Source organism: Zootermopsis nevadensis, unplaced genomic scaffold (assembly GCF_977971745.1).
Source record: "Zootermopsis nevadensis isolate Lab colony 2312 unplaced genomic scaffold, Znev_1.0 Znev_ptg000061l, whole genome shotgun sequence".
Lineage (NCBI taxonomy): Eukaryota > Metazoa > Arthropoda > Insecta > Blattodea > Termopsidae > Zootermopsis > Zootermopsis nevadensis.
In genome coordinates this window covers 17,488,226-17,507,254 of record NW_028259192.1, presented here as the reverse complement: position 1 = coordinate 17,507,254, position 19,029 = coordinate 17,488,226, and the positions used below count along the sequence as shown (strand labels likewise).

Here is a 19,029-nt window from a genome sequence, read left to right as displayed (position 1 = left end):
ACAAATTTACAACCTACGGAATTTTAGACCGAAAACTACAGAGAAAGAGGCCACTGCGGATATCTAGAATATAAGAACAGTAATAATGAAAGGTGCCATAAAAGTTTAGTGGTCAGGTTGTCAACTCTTTCAATCCGGCTGAAGATAGAGTCCAATGGCGGGATTTTTGTGAATACGGTAATACACGACAGAGTTCCTACAGGCATGGAATTTGCGTTATGTTTCCAAGTTCAAGTATGATACTTAACGGACTTAATTCCAAAAACTTCTCTGTCAAGCATCGCAATATGGACATGAGATAACACAACCATACTTAAACCATACTCCCTCTGTTACGTTTCTCATAATATTATGTACAAATGCTGTTCATGTGTGTAATATCTGTGTAAAACTACTTTATCTCTGGATATGTGTAAGGAAAAGCGGTGGGAGTATGTGTTGAAAAGAGAGGATGGGATACAGAAATTAGCATTCTGCGAGGCAAGCAAATCCCACGAGGAACACCCTGAAAGGAGAACAATTGTTCTGAAACATAAAACAAATCTCAACCTCATAAATGTAGATGTGCCATTTACTCGAATGGCCTTCTAACTGTGATTTTTCTTCCAGAACCTCAGAAACATCCTTTTTACGACAAGCCTCAACTGTTACTCTCCATAGCCAGTTTGCGGTTAAAAAATATTTTCAAGAAATGTTTATGTAAGCTATTGTGAAGCAAAATTAAAACTCGGTCGCCTCCATGTTCAAAGTAGTCCAATATACCAATATGGATAACATTAGTTCTTCTAAGCCAGATTCTTTTATAATTTAGGCCTACATCGTATCTGGAGAAATATACAACTAGCGGTTTATTTATTTCCAGTTTGTACTACATAATTTGCGTCAAAATTTACAGAAACTAAGTAAATAAGATTACGATAAATTTAGTTTCAGTTATACAAACGGAGTTTTCCAACAACCTCAAATATTAATATTTCATGTCACTTTGATTTTAATACTACACAAAGAAGTTTATTTTTAAGTTATAAATAAACATGCTGAGACGTGCTGGTTCATTGGGAAGTCTGAATGTACAAAGCCACTTGGGAAGACTTAGGTCTGGATAGGATAATATTAAAATGTTACATAATTTTTTTCATCCACATACACTATACGTTCTATATGCCCATCCCATCTCATTCCGTTTGATTTTATCGTGTTGACGTGAAGAGTATGAATTATGATCCTCATTATGCTAGTTTCTTCAGATTTGAAGACAGCTGTCTTCTGGGTTGTTGCGCCATGTAGTCTGGTGGAAGTTTACATACGTTTCAGAGGTCCTTGCAGATTCCATCATCAGGGCAATGAGTCATGAAACGTCGGTAAACTTCTACCAGACTACACGACGCAACAACCCAGAAGACAGTCATGTTCAGACTCACCACCGTGAAAACCTCAAATCCTACCCTCTTAGCACCAAATATTGTCTCCACTCCAACCTGTTCTCAAACCCATAAATATAAATTACATATTTTTGGTCTCGTGTGCAGATGACGGCGTAGTGCCAAAATTACAAGAAGTCGTCGAAACATGTAACAAAAACGTTTAGGCTGAAAGAAGCAAGTTTTGACCTTGTATTTGTTTCTGTTATACGGGATGTTACTTCAGACATTTACTTTGCGACAAAAGTAATGGAGGTTCCATTTTCCCACTACCATCGTTTTAATCCGTGTCCTTTTTCGCCCTTCCTGGCTCTGATTTGGTTTACCTCCGAATTTTCTGTATTTCTTTAAAAAAATCATGTTCTTTCCGCCATTTCCACGTGCGGCTCGGTGATAAAGCAAAATTCCTACGAAAGTAGAAAAGTGTAACGCAGAGCGCTTGTTCTGGGAGATGCATGCTCATATTGGCCGATCCACTTAATCTTGGACAAGAAATGACCCTACAGCGGCTGCAAACGGTCTGGGGGCGGAGGTCAATGTTTCAACCTCCTGTCATTCCTTCGGGACTGGAAAGATCCTAACCCCTTTCGCCCTCACTACTAAAGAGCGTATGATGTTAACGTGAAGCAAAAGGGGGGTTGGAGAGGGTAAAATGGTGACTTGAAATATGAGGATCGCTTTATCTTATCGCGAATTCTACACCCCCCACCCCCACCCCACCACCGGTTTTCCAAGAACACCAGAAACCTGAAAATCTGAGGGGAAGACTTTCGCAAGTTTCCCCAAATGTTCGGACCGCAATAATCACGCCTGCAACTTAAAAGAGGAACTTGAAGAAGAGGGGGAAAAAACTCTTGAAAATTGCCACCGATATTTATAATAGTGACATTTCTGTGCACATAAAAACTTTGGGTATAGACGTAGTTAGAGGCTTTTATGTGTCTTGGAGTTAAGTAAATTGCCATATACGATACTTTTATTTTGAGGGAACGTAAAAGAAAGTATACATTTGGTGGTAGATCTCTGGTCCTCACGCAGCTAGGAATTTTCATAGCTCTGGATGGAATAAGAAAATTATAATTTTTTCCACTGTAACTAGCTTTTGTATGCGAGCAGAGCTGTAATTCTGCTGGGCCATTCAGTGAGAGAGTTTGGCTTCATGTCCCTTTGCAAAAGACATTACAGACATTATTATACTTTTATCGGCGAGAGATTCCTTACAGAACGCTGAATTGAAGAGGCCGCTGGGGTCACATACCACTTACCGGTATTTATTTTCCATACCCCAGAACCATATTTATCTTATGTTAATCAGAATAAGCTGTGACAGACTGTGTTCACGTGTTGTGGATTATTTTCACCACGAAGAATTCAAATAACAATGTCTCAACACCTGATGTCTTATCATTTTATACCACCAAACGCGTCCATTTTTAAGTCTAGCATAACAATGTCTCACTAGCAAAATAAGTAACATTTATGCATAAGTTGCATTTATGCTACTCTCCCATCGTTTAGCCAATTATTTATTTAGTCACGTCCACAAAAATTCCACGCATTTTTCGAAGTTACAAACTTCTAATATAGTTCGTGAAACATAAGGGGAAGACATGAGTGGAAGAAAACACCTAGAGACTACACTTAAGTTAACTTTATCTTGGCCTAGTAAAAATAGCTCAGCATTGCCTGTTGACAAGCAGATGAGTAAACAAGACATTCTCAAGAAGTCATACGGAAAGCATAAGAATACTGCGAGGTGAAGTCATTAACAGTCCTCAACGAAACATGGCGCCAATATACTGTCTGGCGGGAACATCATTAAAATAAATTGCATGGTTTGTTGCCATGTGCAAGTCATCGTCATTGTGTTCGCACGGTTAAGGTTCGCGGCAGTGAGATGAGATTTCTGCATTTGCCGTTCATCTCCACATGAAGGGAGTACTGATTCTGTTGTGAACTGGGTGGGTTCACAGCAGACGCCATTCTGTTAGGTAACTGTGGAACGAAGACGGGCAGTCATCAAATATTATGAATATATCACATTAAAGACGAGATGAGTGAGACACGTATCAAGAAAGTGAAGGATATGAAAAACTTAACAAAATTTAGTCGGAAAAACTGAAGAGAAAAAAACCTATTGCGAAAACTAAGCGTAAACGTGCAGGATAATATTAAAATGGATCTAAGTGAGATAAGAAAGAAACTTAACTTGGACTGGGTCCCGTGGTGGGATATTTCGACCACTGTTACGAACATTCGATTTACATAAAAGGGCTCGAATTTCATGGCCTCGATAGGTTATGGATTAACACAAAACGTTTGTGCTGTGCACAAGAGGCAAACCATAGTATAATTCACAACAGAATTTCATAAAACACGCTCTTCAGAATTTAATATCATCACATCAACAAGTTTCCGAAGCTGCACGGTCATTAATACAAGCAGCACTTGATTTTCAATCTGTGACGTACATCAGCACACACTCAGGTGTATCGTGCAAACACTGACACGAAATACATACTGTAAAATGCGACAAGAGGTTTTACGAGTACATCTATAAGAGGCAAGAATACCATTCGGACACGACAAGCATCTCTACCAGTATCCTTTTACATGTAATGTTCAATGGCTACACAGAAGCTTCTGTGAGTCACATCAGCTAGGAAGGAATCACACAGTGAATATTTGATCAAAACTGAAACAGTCGTTCTCACATAGCTAATATCTCAAGCGACACATAAAATCTGCACGTTAAATATTGAGATGTGATAAAAATGAGTTTGCTCGTCTATATCTTACATAAACAAAGAGCGAATATCTTTCCCAGTTACTAAGTGAAGGAATTATTTGTGACTGGTAAACGGGGAGACTTTCAGCGTCCTAACTTTCTACATAAAAACACTGTCTGTTTTTTCAAACAAAAACTTTTAATTAATTTTTGTCACCGGTTCTGAATCTATAGAGAACCAGATGCTAGAACGCCCTTGGGAGTAAACCACAGATTCGATTTAGCTCCTGCCTAATAATTTTAGTTTCACGTTAGATTCAAACGTATCTTTACGGAGCTGTTCTACGTGATACGCGACTCATTATTGTCTTCTACATCAGTGGTTCAATATATTCTGATTTACGGACCGGTTAAACGGCGTTGGGGTTTCAGAGAACACATATTCCACCAAGAATAATGGTCTACAAACTTAATTAGAATCACCACCTGTAAACATGATTATTTATAACACAAAATCTGATGCGTTTGTGTGGTATTAAGACTGAAAAGGCCCAATGAAAATGTTCGCAACTGATAATTATGTACGAGGGCGTATGAAATAAATTAAACTGTCAGAAATTTCCAGTCGGCATGTGAACACAAAAGAACACGTGACGAATGTACGAGGTGCGATCGGAAAGTTTCCAGCCTGCGCGTATAAAAACCCGTACACTTATCTCAGGTATTAAATTCATCCATCACCGTCGAAGTAGTTCCCCTGGGAGTGAACACAACGATCCCAGCGCCGCTGCCAAGCCTGGAAGCATCCCTGGAAATCTTTCTTTGTCAGCCTGTCAAGCACCATCTGCGATTCTGTGCATGCACGGGATGTTCTATTTAAAACCAAACTACAACAGAAGATTTCTGTCTTCTGGGTTGTTGCGCTGTGTAGTCTGGTCGATGTTAACCAACGTTTCAGAGTTCATACTGCCTCCTTCATCAGGGCGATGAGTATGAAGATTTCTGTCTTCTGGGTTGTTGCACTGTGTAGTCTGGTCGATGTTTACCAACGTTTCAGAGGTCATACTGCCTCCATCATCAGGGCGATGAATATCATCATTACTACCACAGTAATAAAAAGGGTCCCGATAGTATAGCTGGTAAAAGACACTCAAGCATTTCTTAGAACTGTTCTATGGAATGTCGAAGAGAAGTTACACAGGAAACATGTAAAATATCCTGTACAATGTTCCAACATATAAAACTTCCAGTGCATATCAAAAATCTGTAATATCACTAGATCTTCGCATATCTAAGTCTTGGAACAGCACAGCGCTACTCTTTCAAAACGAACAAGAAAAAGACATGCATTATCTTAAAAACAATTTCGGGAAATACGTGTATCACAGTAAAACATTTATTAAAACAATAAACATTCAACAAAATACGAGAAGAAATAATTCGCGTCTTTCTTCAGATTGTCTAATTAGCGATTAACATTCCAACGATATATTTTACCTGCAACGTGTGAGTAGGCTAAGACGTAGCCACACTTAAACTGCGAAAGAACGACTGTATAAAATACAGAGTGTCCCAAGGAGATGTACACACAGCGGCAAATTTGGTGGCCGCTTGTCAACTATCCCACAAAGCCATCGGCGATCATTTTGAAAACTTACACTAGATTCGCTATTTCATCCAGTGCCAATGCTATAATTCACTCATTGAGTGTGTGTGTGTGTGTGTGTGTACATCTTTCTGAGGCACTCTGTAACATGAGTAAAACCTTTCAACCCTTGTTCACAGTATAGTTGAGAATCTGATTGACCCAATCTGTCAGCCATCTAACACACATTTGTCTCCGTTCGCAGAATTATGGCGGAGATAATTAAATAACAACCAGGCATCGGAAATGTACACTAAAACTGTGAGATATTTCCGTGGAGACGTGCTTGTTTACTCACTGACACCTCCCTGCCTCTGTTTCCAACCCTTTCCACAAAGTTATGTTTGGAAGGGGGGAGATGGGGTCATCCAATACTTCACTTCCATCACGGACAGCAACACCACTCTGTTTAATCAGTCAGTTTGATACAGCAAGTGGTGCTAATGAGTGACGTCAGGGCAAGCACATCCTCTGTGGGATTTATAGATCACATTTAGCAAGCAGCGAGCTACCAGCGTCCGTAGTTTCCAGTGGCGTACGCTTGAGCTCTTCGGCTAATCAAATTGAAGCATAAAACTGATTCTTCTCTCATTCAGTTTAGTCCAAATGTGTCTGGGCACAACATTAAACTACGTTTCTATTGATCCTATAAGAGTTTTTGACATTGAATCACTAATGTCTTGTTAGACGGCGCTCAATGGCTGTAGCAACCGTAACTTCGTCTTCAGGCAATATCCAGCAGCATGCACCATTTGAGGTCCTCACGGCGACGAGTACAATGGCTGTCTGCTGTGCTGTAGCGCCGTGTAGCCTGCCATAAGTTTATTAACGTTTCAGAGATCCATGATGCCTCTTTCATCACGAAATCCGACACCCAGAAATGCTGAATTTCATGCACACATTTGCAACGTGCCATCATTGATGATTTAAGAGAGACGCTGATATATTATAGATGGGATGAACTGGCCCCTCCGCGAGCCATGCATCATGCTCTCCCAGCACCTCTTATGACACGACGAAAGGAAAGTTTCACGCGTTCATAATCAATTTTAATAAAATTAACGTCAATATTATTCAATTCTCTTCCTTTATTAAATTTCTTACCGACAGCAAAGACCTGTTACAGGCAATGTACAATGAATGGAAATAAAATATACAACGCAGTTACGGATATTAAAAAACCGAACAAATTAACACGTTCCAGAATGAAGAAGGTGTTTTAAAAACAAACATTGGTTTTAATGCAGGTTATATAAGATGCATTTCTTATTGAGTATTCAATGTTGCCTTCACAGAATAACGGGGATATTAAAACAGCATGTTAATCTTTCCACCTAACATGACCTCGGGTGTAATAGTTTCATGCTTGAGAGTACATGTTACATGTAACAATACTCTGTGGAATCTATTTCCATATTTTCTGTTTACACATGAAATAATAATGTGCAAAATTCCTGTTAAAAAATTCTACGAAAAACATTATTTTTCCAGCAATGCTCAATGTTTGAGACTTCTGTTTTAATGAAAATTACGCATACAAAAGAAAATCATAATTTTTTAAAATAACGCATCCTTAATAAAAAGGCATGTACAGGTGATAAAATAGACAATGTTTCTACGTGAACCATTACAATTTTAATTTATTTGTAAACGCCACATGCAGAAAAAATATGACAAAATAAACTAAAGTGTTGGCATGCATGTTTCTGCGGGCCGCAGGCTTTCTCTAAGTCTAAATAAAATTGTATTCTCCTCTGTAACAAACCATGCGTATATAACATTATTTACAAACGTTTTCTGAAATACTTTAAATTACGTCAACATATTACAAAATAAACACAATATCCATCTAGGCCTTTAAACTGAATGACAATTCCAGTTGGCCTATGTAGTTAGTATTTACATATTAATATGTTTGTTAAAATCCTTCATAAGAGATTCCGACAAAGGGTTTATGATATGACGTGACGAAGGAACATTTTAACAAGCGAGGAGTCCTGCCGATAAATATTTACAAGCGTACGTACAAGATTGAACATATGGTATACAAATTAAGAAATAAGTAACGATTAGTGTATTGTAGTGTTCATTTAGTGTGGTTACCTTTTAAACAGTGAAACCCTCTAAAGTATCATTAAACTTATTATAACATAAAATATACATGTTGAAATGAGAGCAAGCAGTTGAAATAACTTCAAATAAAAAATAAGTTCAGTAGAACTTTATCAGTATATGCCACTTCTTGTTTCTTTATGTACAAACGGAGAGTAACGAGGAAACATTTTCAGAAGTACAAATATTCTTGTAATTTCCTTACTGAAAGAAAAATGCCTTGCGTTTTAAAGCACATAAATAGAACGCGGTCACAATTCGTGTTAAACCATGGCAAAAATTGTTCTTACATTTTCTTTCGTATAAAAGTGTGTACGTATTATTTTATTTCGTACTTTTAACGTATATCCAACTTCAGAGTAAAGTTTCCGTTATATCTATCCACATAAAAATTGTTCCTGTCTGGAAAACCCGAGGTTCTATTACTTTTTCCTGGTGTAATATAGACTATATACAACAGGAATGTGGATATGAGAGGATTGCATTCCGGGTTCTAAATATGTTTGGCAAAGAATTTCTTTTCCTTGGTTGTTCCTATTTAATATTGAAGCTTCTCGATGCGTTTCAACGCTAATGAAAAGTATCCATATTTGTTGGCACAAGCAAATGTTTCTTCGTATTTGTCCCTATACGCTATAGATTTTCTAAACTTGTCCCATTAAATCACACTGGAATGTAATTTAATAGTTGAAAGTAGTAGCATAGGTATTACGTTATTTAGCAGAAACGCAAATACAGAATAACAATAATGTTTGTAAACAAATACGTAAATCAACTAATAAACTGGACCACAAATAAATTTATATAAAATTAAATATACAAACCTGTTAGAGAAATAATAAATAACCAATATCATAGCGTAACATGGCGAAACGCTACAAAATGTCCGAGAACTAAATATATGAATAAATTATGTGCATGAATATATTCACATGCAATCATATTAAAAACAAAATTCATTTCGGAAATAACTGCTGCACTATGTACCTAAGAGGCAAGGTTTGTCTCGAGTACATAGAAGTAAATACCCTATAAAGTGGTGAATAGATGAAATAATAATAATAATAATATAAACCAGTGACCTCAAACTTTGCTTATTTACTAATTTCGCTCATAAATTTGTTACTCTGTATTTTTATGAACGTATTAACCGAAGTTATTCCTCAATGCAATTGTAGACTTATTGATTACTGGTAACCTACAACGTGTTGCAGTCTATTTGAGAACGAAGAACAAAGTTGTGTCTGGAATTTGGAAAATGTAGAAAATCTTAAATCGGACCGCGTGCCGACTGATCGGAACACTTCCTATAGGCTATTTACAGCCTACAACTTTAGCTTGGAATGTAATGTAATATCAGGTTTATCGGATTCCTGGGAATTCACTTAACACTATTTTTAGCCTACGCCTACCTTTCCAGTACGTTCAGCTATCGGGACACTATCTAGGCCCTGGTGTTCGAATGATCATTCTATAATACAATGCTAATATAAGCTATTAAGGAGCACGAATTTGCTGTGTAAAGTAAAAGCCAATTCGTTTGTAGTCTACTACCACCGTCTCATTCAAAAGAATCTTACAAAAATGTTATTTTGAAAATTTATAGCCTTAATTGGTAATCTTCAAGTGTCAAAACTGAAAGATATGACTGATAATTTGTGTGCACATTCAGCTACAACTTTCTACCGGTAACTAAACATACATGGCCCACTCTACTAAAAAAGGTAAACTGCTTAAGAGACAGTCCATTACATGGTAAAGTCAACAAAATATAATGTGTATACGAAGCGAAGCATTGCATTTCTCTGCCAGTATGTAATTAAAACGTTCCTACCCATCATATTACAACATAAATAACTTTTTCCACCCCATTCGATGCCATCCAACATTTTCAGCTAAAGCAGCGTCGTTAAATAACTAATTACTCTCTGTTGTGTAACCTTTCACTGGACAAATTTCGGGATCTCTTAATTCTCTAATTAAAGACTCAGAACGCGGATAAAAGTGTACAACGCAGATGAGGCCATCTGGGAAATCCGTCTTGGATTACGCTCTCGTAATTATTATGTCTAAAAAGGGTCGTGTTCTTCCTCTTAGTTCTTCCAGTTAGTTGCACGCAAAAAGCCGCGTGGAAACAAAGAGACATTAATTTGTCTCTCTGAACGTCTTCATAACTCGTCAAGTGAATAATGGCTTTGTAATGAACTAATTCTTATAGTCGCATCTTCTGAGACAGAACTGTAGGATGTGGGTGAAGAGCCCGTCCATTCTCCGTCCTTCGAATGAACGAGATAACACGCAGGACCTCCAGACTGGACGTGAAAGCAGCAGTGGGCAGTTTCTGCACCTTTAAGCTGCGTTAATACGATTACATCGGGAAACATGTACTTTATTACGTAATTAAAAAATGATCAACAGCAAAACAGTAATCAAGAAGATAATACAATAAAAATTACCTGAAATCAGAGCTGTAACGCAACATGAGGTATAATGTATCTCATATGCAGCGAATATGAAAACAAAAGTAATGTAGAATTTCCTTTAATGAACGGAAATTGTTTCAAAACAAAATTAAAAGGTAATTTATATAAGAATAATCATTCATGTAACGAAGGATATGGAAGGAGGACAAACAGTCAATGTTTGTGCAAAGTAGGCTACGTTAAAGGAATACTCGAGAAAGAAAGGAGAGAGAGAAGGAATGAAAACAACATTTATGCTACTCGAAACAACAGTGTAGTGTATAAATATAAAGTGAATTTCTGAATGGAATTTTTATCATAAAGAACATTATTTACTCATTTTTAAATATTTATAATCTGTAAGTTCCCTTACTCGTGTTAAATGGAAAATTGAATTAAAGTGTTCACATCCCCTGGGATTTCATAAAAAGGCTCATTTTCCTGAATAAAACGTAGGTTCTAGAACTGTCATATGTTAAAATGTAATAAAAGTAACAGTGACAATACGTGTAAAACAATTATCATGCAACTGCGGATTCCTTAATGCGGAGGCCCAGGTTCAAATCCAGTCCACGTGCGATCTGAGGGCAAAGCGGTTCTGGAAATATGTAGCTCCTGTTCTAGTGCTTATGTTAGTCCTCACCACCTACAGCACGGTGTGCTACAGATATGACGAGATGTTAAGATATTATAAGATATTACAGTCTCAATCATGCTTATGGCTTCCTTTTACCCCTCAGCCAGCATTGGATTGGCCGGTTAAATTTTCTTTACAACACTCACTATCACTGACAAAGGCAGTTCTATTTTTTCAGGGAATCAGGATGGACATGCGTAGAGTGCTGCACATTACTCCCGTTCTAGAGCCCCTGTAACGCAGGCAACAATAACACTTTGCTGCCATATGCCCCTTCAAGATCGACTAATGCACGAATCTTGCCGGCCGCTGCAAATTCCGGGTAGGGGGAGTGGGTGGAAGGGTGGCAGAAGGGGCTACTCTGTAAGTAGCCCTAATATTTACACTGTGATACAGCCACAGTAATTATGATGGTCAACGGCAGTTCCCCCTTACCCAGGCTTTAAGCGTTACAGCAGGAAATTGCTCTCGAAGTATCCTGCTCCTACTAGCACGTCATTTTATCCTCATATCATCAGCCATTTCCATATTACGTTCCGCGTGCACTTAACGGATAGGCTTTAACTCCAAGAAACATAATGGTAACTATATTTACCACAAGTTTCAACATTCAGTAACTGTGCATTTTGGCCACACAGGGTAACTATGGACTTTTTACGATTCTTAGAATAAAAATCTATTATTTTCCTAAAAAAACATTAACTAATTAATATTTGCAATAAAATGCACTGTTTTCTTTGAGGTACGGTGCAAGTTACAAAAAAAATCAATAATCTTCCTTCTTAAAATGATTAACTACCTCTATGATGCAGACTTCTCCTTGAGTTCGGTTGGTTCAATTTACCTTATTTTTAAAGAGAAGGTACATCAGACTGTGCGTTCGAGCAAAATCCTGAGCCAGATAAATCCAATCCACACCTTACAGCCCTATTTCTCAAACATCTATCCATCTACTCGTATACCATTAGATCCTTCCAGTGATTTAAAATTGTAAACGTACTTATCATCTCCCTTATGCATGCTACATGCTCCACTTACCTCACCGTCCTTAACTTATCTTAATATCTGCCAAAGGGTACAAATTATTGAACTCATCATTACACAACTTTCGACAACCTCGTTATTTCTCTCACGTTCAAACATTCTCCATCATGAATCGATCAGTGGACCAAGTGAACTAAGACGCAGCCACCCGGAGACTGACTGGGAATACAGACACCGGGGAGGAGGGTGATTTAAGTAAACGACTGATCTTTGGAAGCGAGACCCGAATTCAATCGGTCATTTCAATAATTCGATCACTTTGGCCCATATATTCCCGAACGCTACATCCACAGAAGGTACCAGATGCTCACTCAATGCTGTGAAAAGGAGACAAAGAGATGTTCATAAGACACGCTGATTTAACATAGCACAAATTATTTTTGTTTCACCACAGTAATCACAGTAGCTGTCGTTTGGACTAATCGTAGTTTATTTAACGGTGTGCTACCAACTGTTTAATGACGTGATGGGTTAATATTGGTTAAGCTGTAAGCAGTAAAGAGGATGCTAGCGTGATCTGTTTCAAACTACCAGCCCAGTGTTCGTTTGGAATGACTGAGGAAAACAACATAAAGAATTAGTCATTACAGTCCATGTCCCACTCGAGATTCAAAGCAGGTCCAAACCAAATACTAGTTAGAAGCTGTACCACCTAAGCCATATTCCTCGGCATAACAGTAGATTAAATAAATTAACGGTAAAAAAGATGAATTAAAAATGGAAAAATTTGAGTCCATTATTTTTTTATCGTCATTCAGAAATTCTTACATTTTTAAGATTATTTTCTTTTTGTGTAAAATATAAGGCAAGTAAATAAGAACATGCAATACATATGTACAAATTACATGTTTACGAAAATGTAAGTGAAAAACAAGTTCCTGGAATCCATGAATGAATGGATAAATGAGGTGGGCTATTAAATTATGATAGGACCTACATAAAGCGACCCACCGAACGCCATCTGATATTCAAGGTATTTTTACTTTACAGACAATAGGTACATCGACTGAAATCCCAATTAAAGACTCAAATAATTTTCGTTTGTGACTATAATGTACTTTACTGCTTTCTAATAGTCCAGGTCTACGTTCTATTTGTACAGTTATTTTGTGTTTCATCGTCCACATGTTTTTTAATTGGTACGACTGAACGCAATGCTCATTAATTTGGGTTTAAGAGTAATAATGTTACCTCGACTGTCTCGTTTTACACGCTGTGTTGACTCTAAATATCACGAAGCATTTTGGCTTGTGTTGTATTGTATTAGTAACTATTCTATTAGGTTGGCAACCTCGTTATTTTATTATAACAAAGAGTACACGTGTTCTATGGAAATAAATGTGGTACAAGGCAGTTTTCTTTCACTTTCGAATTTCCCTTGCTACGGTACCAACGTTTTATAACAGCAATGTAGTATCATTTTGGGGAAATTTTATATAAACGTTGTTACCTATTGTCTGGACGAAAAATACGGGATCGCCCGTTAGGTAAAGTTATATTCTGTCTCTAGGCAACGAGACAGATCAACACGGAATAGATATACGAGAAGATTAAAAAAAAACCTCAGCAGTCTTGTTTCACATACTTTCATCCTGGCAATGAACAACGCCCAAGAAAAATCCATTAACGACTTTCCTGTCGACAAACAAACAGCTAACTATGTATGATTTGAGGTTTTCACAGCAGTTAGCTGTTTGAAGATTTCTGTCTTCTGGGTTGTTGCGCTGTGTAGTCCGTCTTCTAACTCTATATAAGCCACCGAATATCTAGCAACCTATCTTCAACCACGGAGATGAATACAGCATGTTCCTCCAAAACGTTGGTTATCTATACATAAGTCAAATTTCGGCATCATTGCCGCAGTGAGAACTTAAAACCTCATACAACGATACAATCGGCACTCAAGACTTAGTATTTTTATTTTGGGGTAATTTGTGGAAAGTGATTTGGAAAGTTTGTTGTGCAGATTTTTCTTGAGACAATTAAATTATGGCCAAAATTAATGTATCATACATCTGTGTGTACTTTTCAACCTCATTGATGAGGCATTTCTTTTTGATCACTCCGAAAAATTCGATTTCATTCAGATATCGGAAAGACGTCAGAAACATTTCCGCACTCTCATCGCCAAAGGTCCAATTACATACAAACTGACAACAAGAGTTTCAGAGTTTCAGCGTCAGCCGTCAGTTAATGGAGGTAGACCGCTGGTCAAACCAACGGTTAAATACCTCTTACAATAAAATTATTTATATGCGGTCCGCGCTAACCAATCAACATGGAAAGACTTTTATCAAGTGGGTCTGCTGGAAGTATTGTGTAGCAGCGTGGAAACAAACGGACTTTCAGAGCCAAATATTAACTTCAACTGGTTAACAAAGTGCTCACCTCTACCCTGAAGATGTAGACAATACGTTTCTCCAAAACGTCGACGTCTACCGACGAGTCTGCACGGAGCTAAAACCCAGAAGGACATTATCATCCTTACCACCGTAAAATCCTTAGATATTCTTCTTTCAGACCAAATCTATGAAAAACAGTACATATTTGAAACTAACAGTCGACGAGCTGATCCAGAAATTTGACTGTCTGCCACTAGAAGGATGGATGATCAGCGTGTTCAGAAGAACTCACCACTGCATCACATACTGACTGGGATAAATAAAGTCCGCACCCTTTCACTCCAGTCCTTAATCATGTTTAAATTCCTGAGGAGCGTTGAAATACCTTTGTCCTTCCCTCCCACCGGACGCTCATTTATCTGTAAGAATAAATCTCGAGAACGGCGAGACGGATTTTCATACAATTTGAACCTGGGGAATTCTGCGAAAAATTGTGGAGTCACCTCAAGTTTGTTTGAAATCGGCCAACAACAGCGGACACTTTACATAAAGTCTGTAACGGTAAAGACATCACAGAGGAAAACTGCGCCATGCCCCAACCAGACAGGCATTACACTTCTCACCCACGTAAATGTAAATTGATTTCAGCTGTTACAGCAAAAATTAACAAATTTAAACAATTTATACTACTATTAGCATACTATCAGCAGCGTTCCAGTATTTCATATATGCTAAGGCATTTTCATGCTAAGACCGAATACCAGACGCTAGGCTTACGTAATGGCCCTGATATTTGGCTGAGGTGTGCAAACAATATATGTCAACAGAAATTTGATGAATTACGAAACTGTGTAAAAGAAACACAGAAATAAAACTTAGGTTTTATCACCAAGGAAACGAAACCAAAACAAACTTACAACGTTGATGGTATAATGGTCATGAATATTAAAGATATCAGATATCTGTCTTATATGAACGAGTTTGAAAAACATAGCCCTTCACAAATAGATACTTTTCGTTTAATCACATCCAGAAACCACAGAAAACGTGAAATTCGCCCTGTCATTGCAAGCTCCAACAGCAACTAAAATGGTACAACTGAGGACAGGAATTTAGAATTTATAATCGCGACCACGTGGTGTTTTACAACGCAATAAATTCTACTCCGAATTTGCAGTTAACCGGCCAAATTAATTTACATTCTATTACAGGTAGACATAAACACACACAAAACAACATTAATTTCTTCTGCAACCTATGTCCAGTAACTTGATTTTAGGTACAGAGAAGTCAAACAAGAGTCAGCTTTTTAAATAAGTTACAAATAAAGCGGTATTGATAATCCCTCTGCATTATTAAAAAATATTCTCTGATACTTTAAAATAAACAACATCCCCTTAAAAACGGCTAGACTAAACTGAGGGAAATTTAACTAGTCTTGAACTTCAGGATGTAGTTGTTGACGTGTATTAAAACAAGATATAAAACAAAAATATAGCGTTTTAAATTAAAAATTAAACTAAATTTCAAGTTCAAGAACTGAACCAGGCCTCTTAAGTTTAAAATATAACTCAGTACGTTTTTCAGTCTGCCATTATGCATTGAATTAACCGACTGAGGGTAGCGAACGTTATGGTTACATTTGTATGAAACTAGAAAATATCCCGTAAAATTAAAATACATCACAATGATTGTTAAAATGAAATAAATAGATAATAGCCTACTTATAAAAAGCAGCTCGGTTATCGAAGAAAGTAAATTACTTATCGATATACACTTATAAACATCAGAAAGAATATGACAAATTCATTAATATTTAACCCTCCCTCATGCAGCATACCCCGTTGACCTATATGCCGTTCTTACCTTACGCCACAAGCCTAGTAGAAGGAGTCTACATGCGGTGAGCGGTGTACATATTGCACTAATTTTACTTCACAGAGCAATGTTTTAAGCACGAAGAGTAAAATATACAAAACTATACACAATTCCACACTTCGTAAAATATTTCTAACAATTCCACAAAGAATAGCACTATTTATTACACGATTATTTCAGTAATCGACAAAGCTAATACTTCATGCTAGCACCACAATGCACCTCGATGTTCAGTTTTTCTGCTTTCAATCGGATGAACTCGGGAAAGAGTTCGACAATTATCGGAGCAGCAGCACGAAGAGGTAGGAGGGGAAACGAACTAAGAACAGAAGACAGTCAAATAAAGCAAGTTCAGAAAACTGCATTCCAACCGGGGTAAAAATGTGAAAGAAACAGAAAAACGTAAAATACACATATTTTTTCATGACGATTTTTACAAAGTATATAATTAACAGATTTGTAAGGTATCATTTGTACTTTTCCTAGACATCGAAAATCTTACAAAGAGATTCTCGTAAAGCGTTAATAAGACGAATCTAGCCTAACATAATCTGATGGGAGCATGAAACAGGCATTCCGAGTAAGAACACATACACACATTTCTTTCAGCTTATTTATGCGTTTAACACGTTGCCGACACAATGTCTTGTACTGTATAAAATACCTAAGCAAAGTATCAAAAGAACCAATTCCATCTTAACATAATGGTTTTTGTTATTTTATACAGTTCGTAAGCGTTTAATAGTTACAGTAAGGGATACGGTGCTCAGCCTTTAGCATACATGACAGAAAGTTGGATAAGCCAGTCTATTTAAAGACCGAATTTCAAACACATACAAAAACAGGTTTGGAGAAGAAAAAAACGTAAATTTCGGAATTACATGCAAAGGAATGTGACAGAAGCACCAGATGTCCCGACTAATGAAACAAGAAGTTGTGTTAGCTGACTACATACTTTATCTTAGTAAATAGTGCGAAAAAATTCATGACTACAGTAAAAACAGACAGGAGCATTCACACAGTTAGCAGTTGCTTTGCAGCGCTAAAATTGATACTCAGATACGTTTTCATTTTAGTGGACTCCATTAATTTCAGTAACTTCCATGAGTCATTATGCTGGTCGTAGAATAGCGCATACAATTTTAAGATTGAATCTACCTTTGTCATCAGAACATTTTCTTCCTTCATACAGACGGGAATTCCTTCCAGAACGTCGGAATTATCTTTATAAAGTTACCGGAGTAAATGCATGCATCGACTGTTCTAAGTTTAAAATAATTCGAAATTTTGCCCGGAAAGTTTATTTATGGAACCCGTATAATTCTCATTCAAGATAAACAGCGAATATTTCTCTGAACGGCGATGACCAATTCATCTTTGTATCGGTTACGCGTTGGGTTTCCTCAGAGGCGGGAGCTGAATACCCAAGTAGCAGCATGGGGCCTGCCGTCACTGCAGGGATATTCAACAAATGCTTACATATCTTTTCAATCTTTCTTCCCCGAATAAGTTATCAAAGGCCTAATAATTTGATACGTATCGTTGAGTACGACAGGAAAAATTATTATCCATAAACCCAAGAACATTTGTCTTTACAGTATTACGCCTGATTATCATCTTCAGCTTAACTGAATCCGAAATTTGTTGGATTATGAAACACATCACACAGCGGCGAACTGCAAAAAGTAATTGAATATTCACTCGGTAGTTTATTCTTCAAGAATGTTTCAAGGAGGGTTTATATTTAAAATCTATTAAGGATGATTCTTTACATACGAAATATTGAAATTAAGTATTCTTGTGAATGCAAATGTTATACGATCTTAAACTGAAAATCATGAACAGAACCTCTTAGTAACAATATAAATGAAACCTGTTCTTTTATATAAGAATAACGTTAAACCGGTTAAATGTCTCTAGGTTTCCATTTTAACCTCTAAAGGAACTAATAAATTCCAGAAATTCAAGTAATAATGTTGAGAATCTCTAAACAGGATTACCATGGCAACGGTATAACAGACACACACAGTCCCATAATCATTATCCAATAACGTCATAAACCGCTTAGAAGCGTTACCATGGCAACTATTATAAAAACAGTACACGCAATGTGACGAACATCATTCCAAAGATTACATGCAAATTATTTATTATTATTATTATTTTATTTATGAACTTCGTTCTCGAAGGATCAAATGTAACTGTGAATAAACATCGTTAGAAAAGCGTCACAGGTTACAAGACGCCAGGTACAACTTACCGTGGACGTCTACGCAGCCGACCTGCTTCTTCATGACGTTGGTGTTGATCTGACACATGTAGCAACCCCGGTCAGACTCCTTCACCTGACGGATGTGGAGCTGCCACGTGCGGTGATTGTCGTGCGTCACGCTGATCCGTGAATTGTGCGTCACGACTTTGTTGTGAAGCGTCAAGATCGTCTGGTCCTCCGCCTTCAGCCATCCCACCTGCGAAAGACAAGAATGCATATCACAGACGCTGAATTTATCTGTCGTAGTGTATAGACAGCTAAATAAAAACGCCGGTACAACCTATAATAACATAGAAAATACCCCTGTAATCAATTCATAAAGGGTTTTGTAGTTACCAAAGGATTTCACCAATAAATGAGTAGCTACACAAACTCAACAAACAAATATTTATCCATTAAATTTCGCAGGTTATCAAATAACACGCTCAAGATCGTTAGGATATTAAACTTAAGGATGAGTATAAGAAATAGGGACTCATTATAAACGT

General features: G+C 37.3%; 1 protein-coding gene across 11 annotated transcripts in view; it reads right to left on the bottom strand.

The window, feature by feature from the left end:
- Nucleotides 1-19,029, bottom strand: part of LOC110830662 (lachesin) — a 555,442-nt gene that overhangs the window by 108,910 nt on the left and 427,503 nt on the right. For all 11 annotated transcript variants that reach the window (XM_087340972.1, XM_087340974.1, XM_087340973.1 and 8 more), the window contains one exon: nucleotides 18,530-18,737. In XM_087340972.1, coding sequence (XP_087197098.1) covers nucleotides 18,530-18,737 — 208 coding nt within the window. The remainder of the gene's footprint in view (nucleotides 1-18,529; nucleotides 18,738-19,029) is intronic.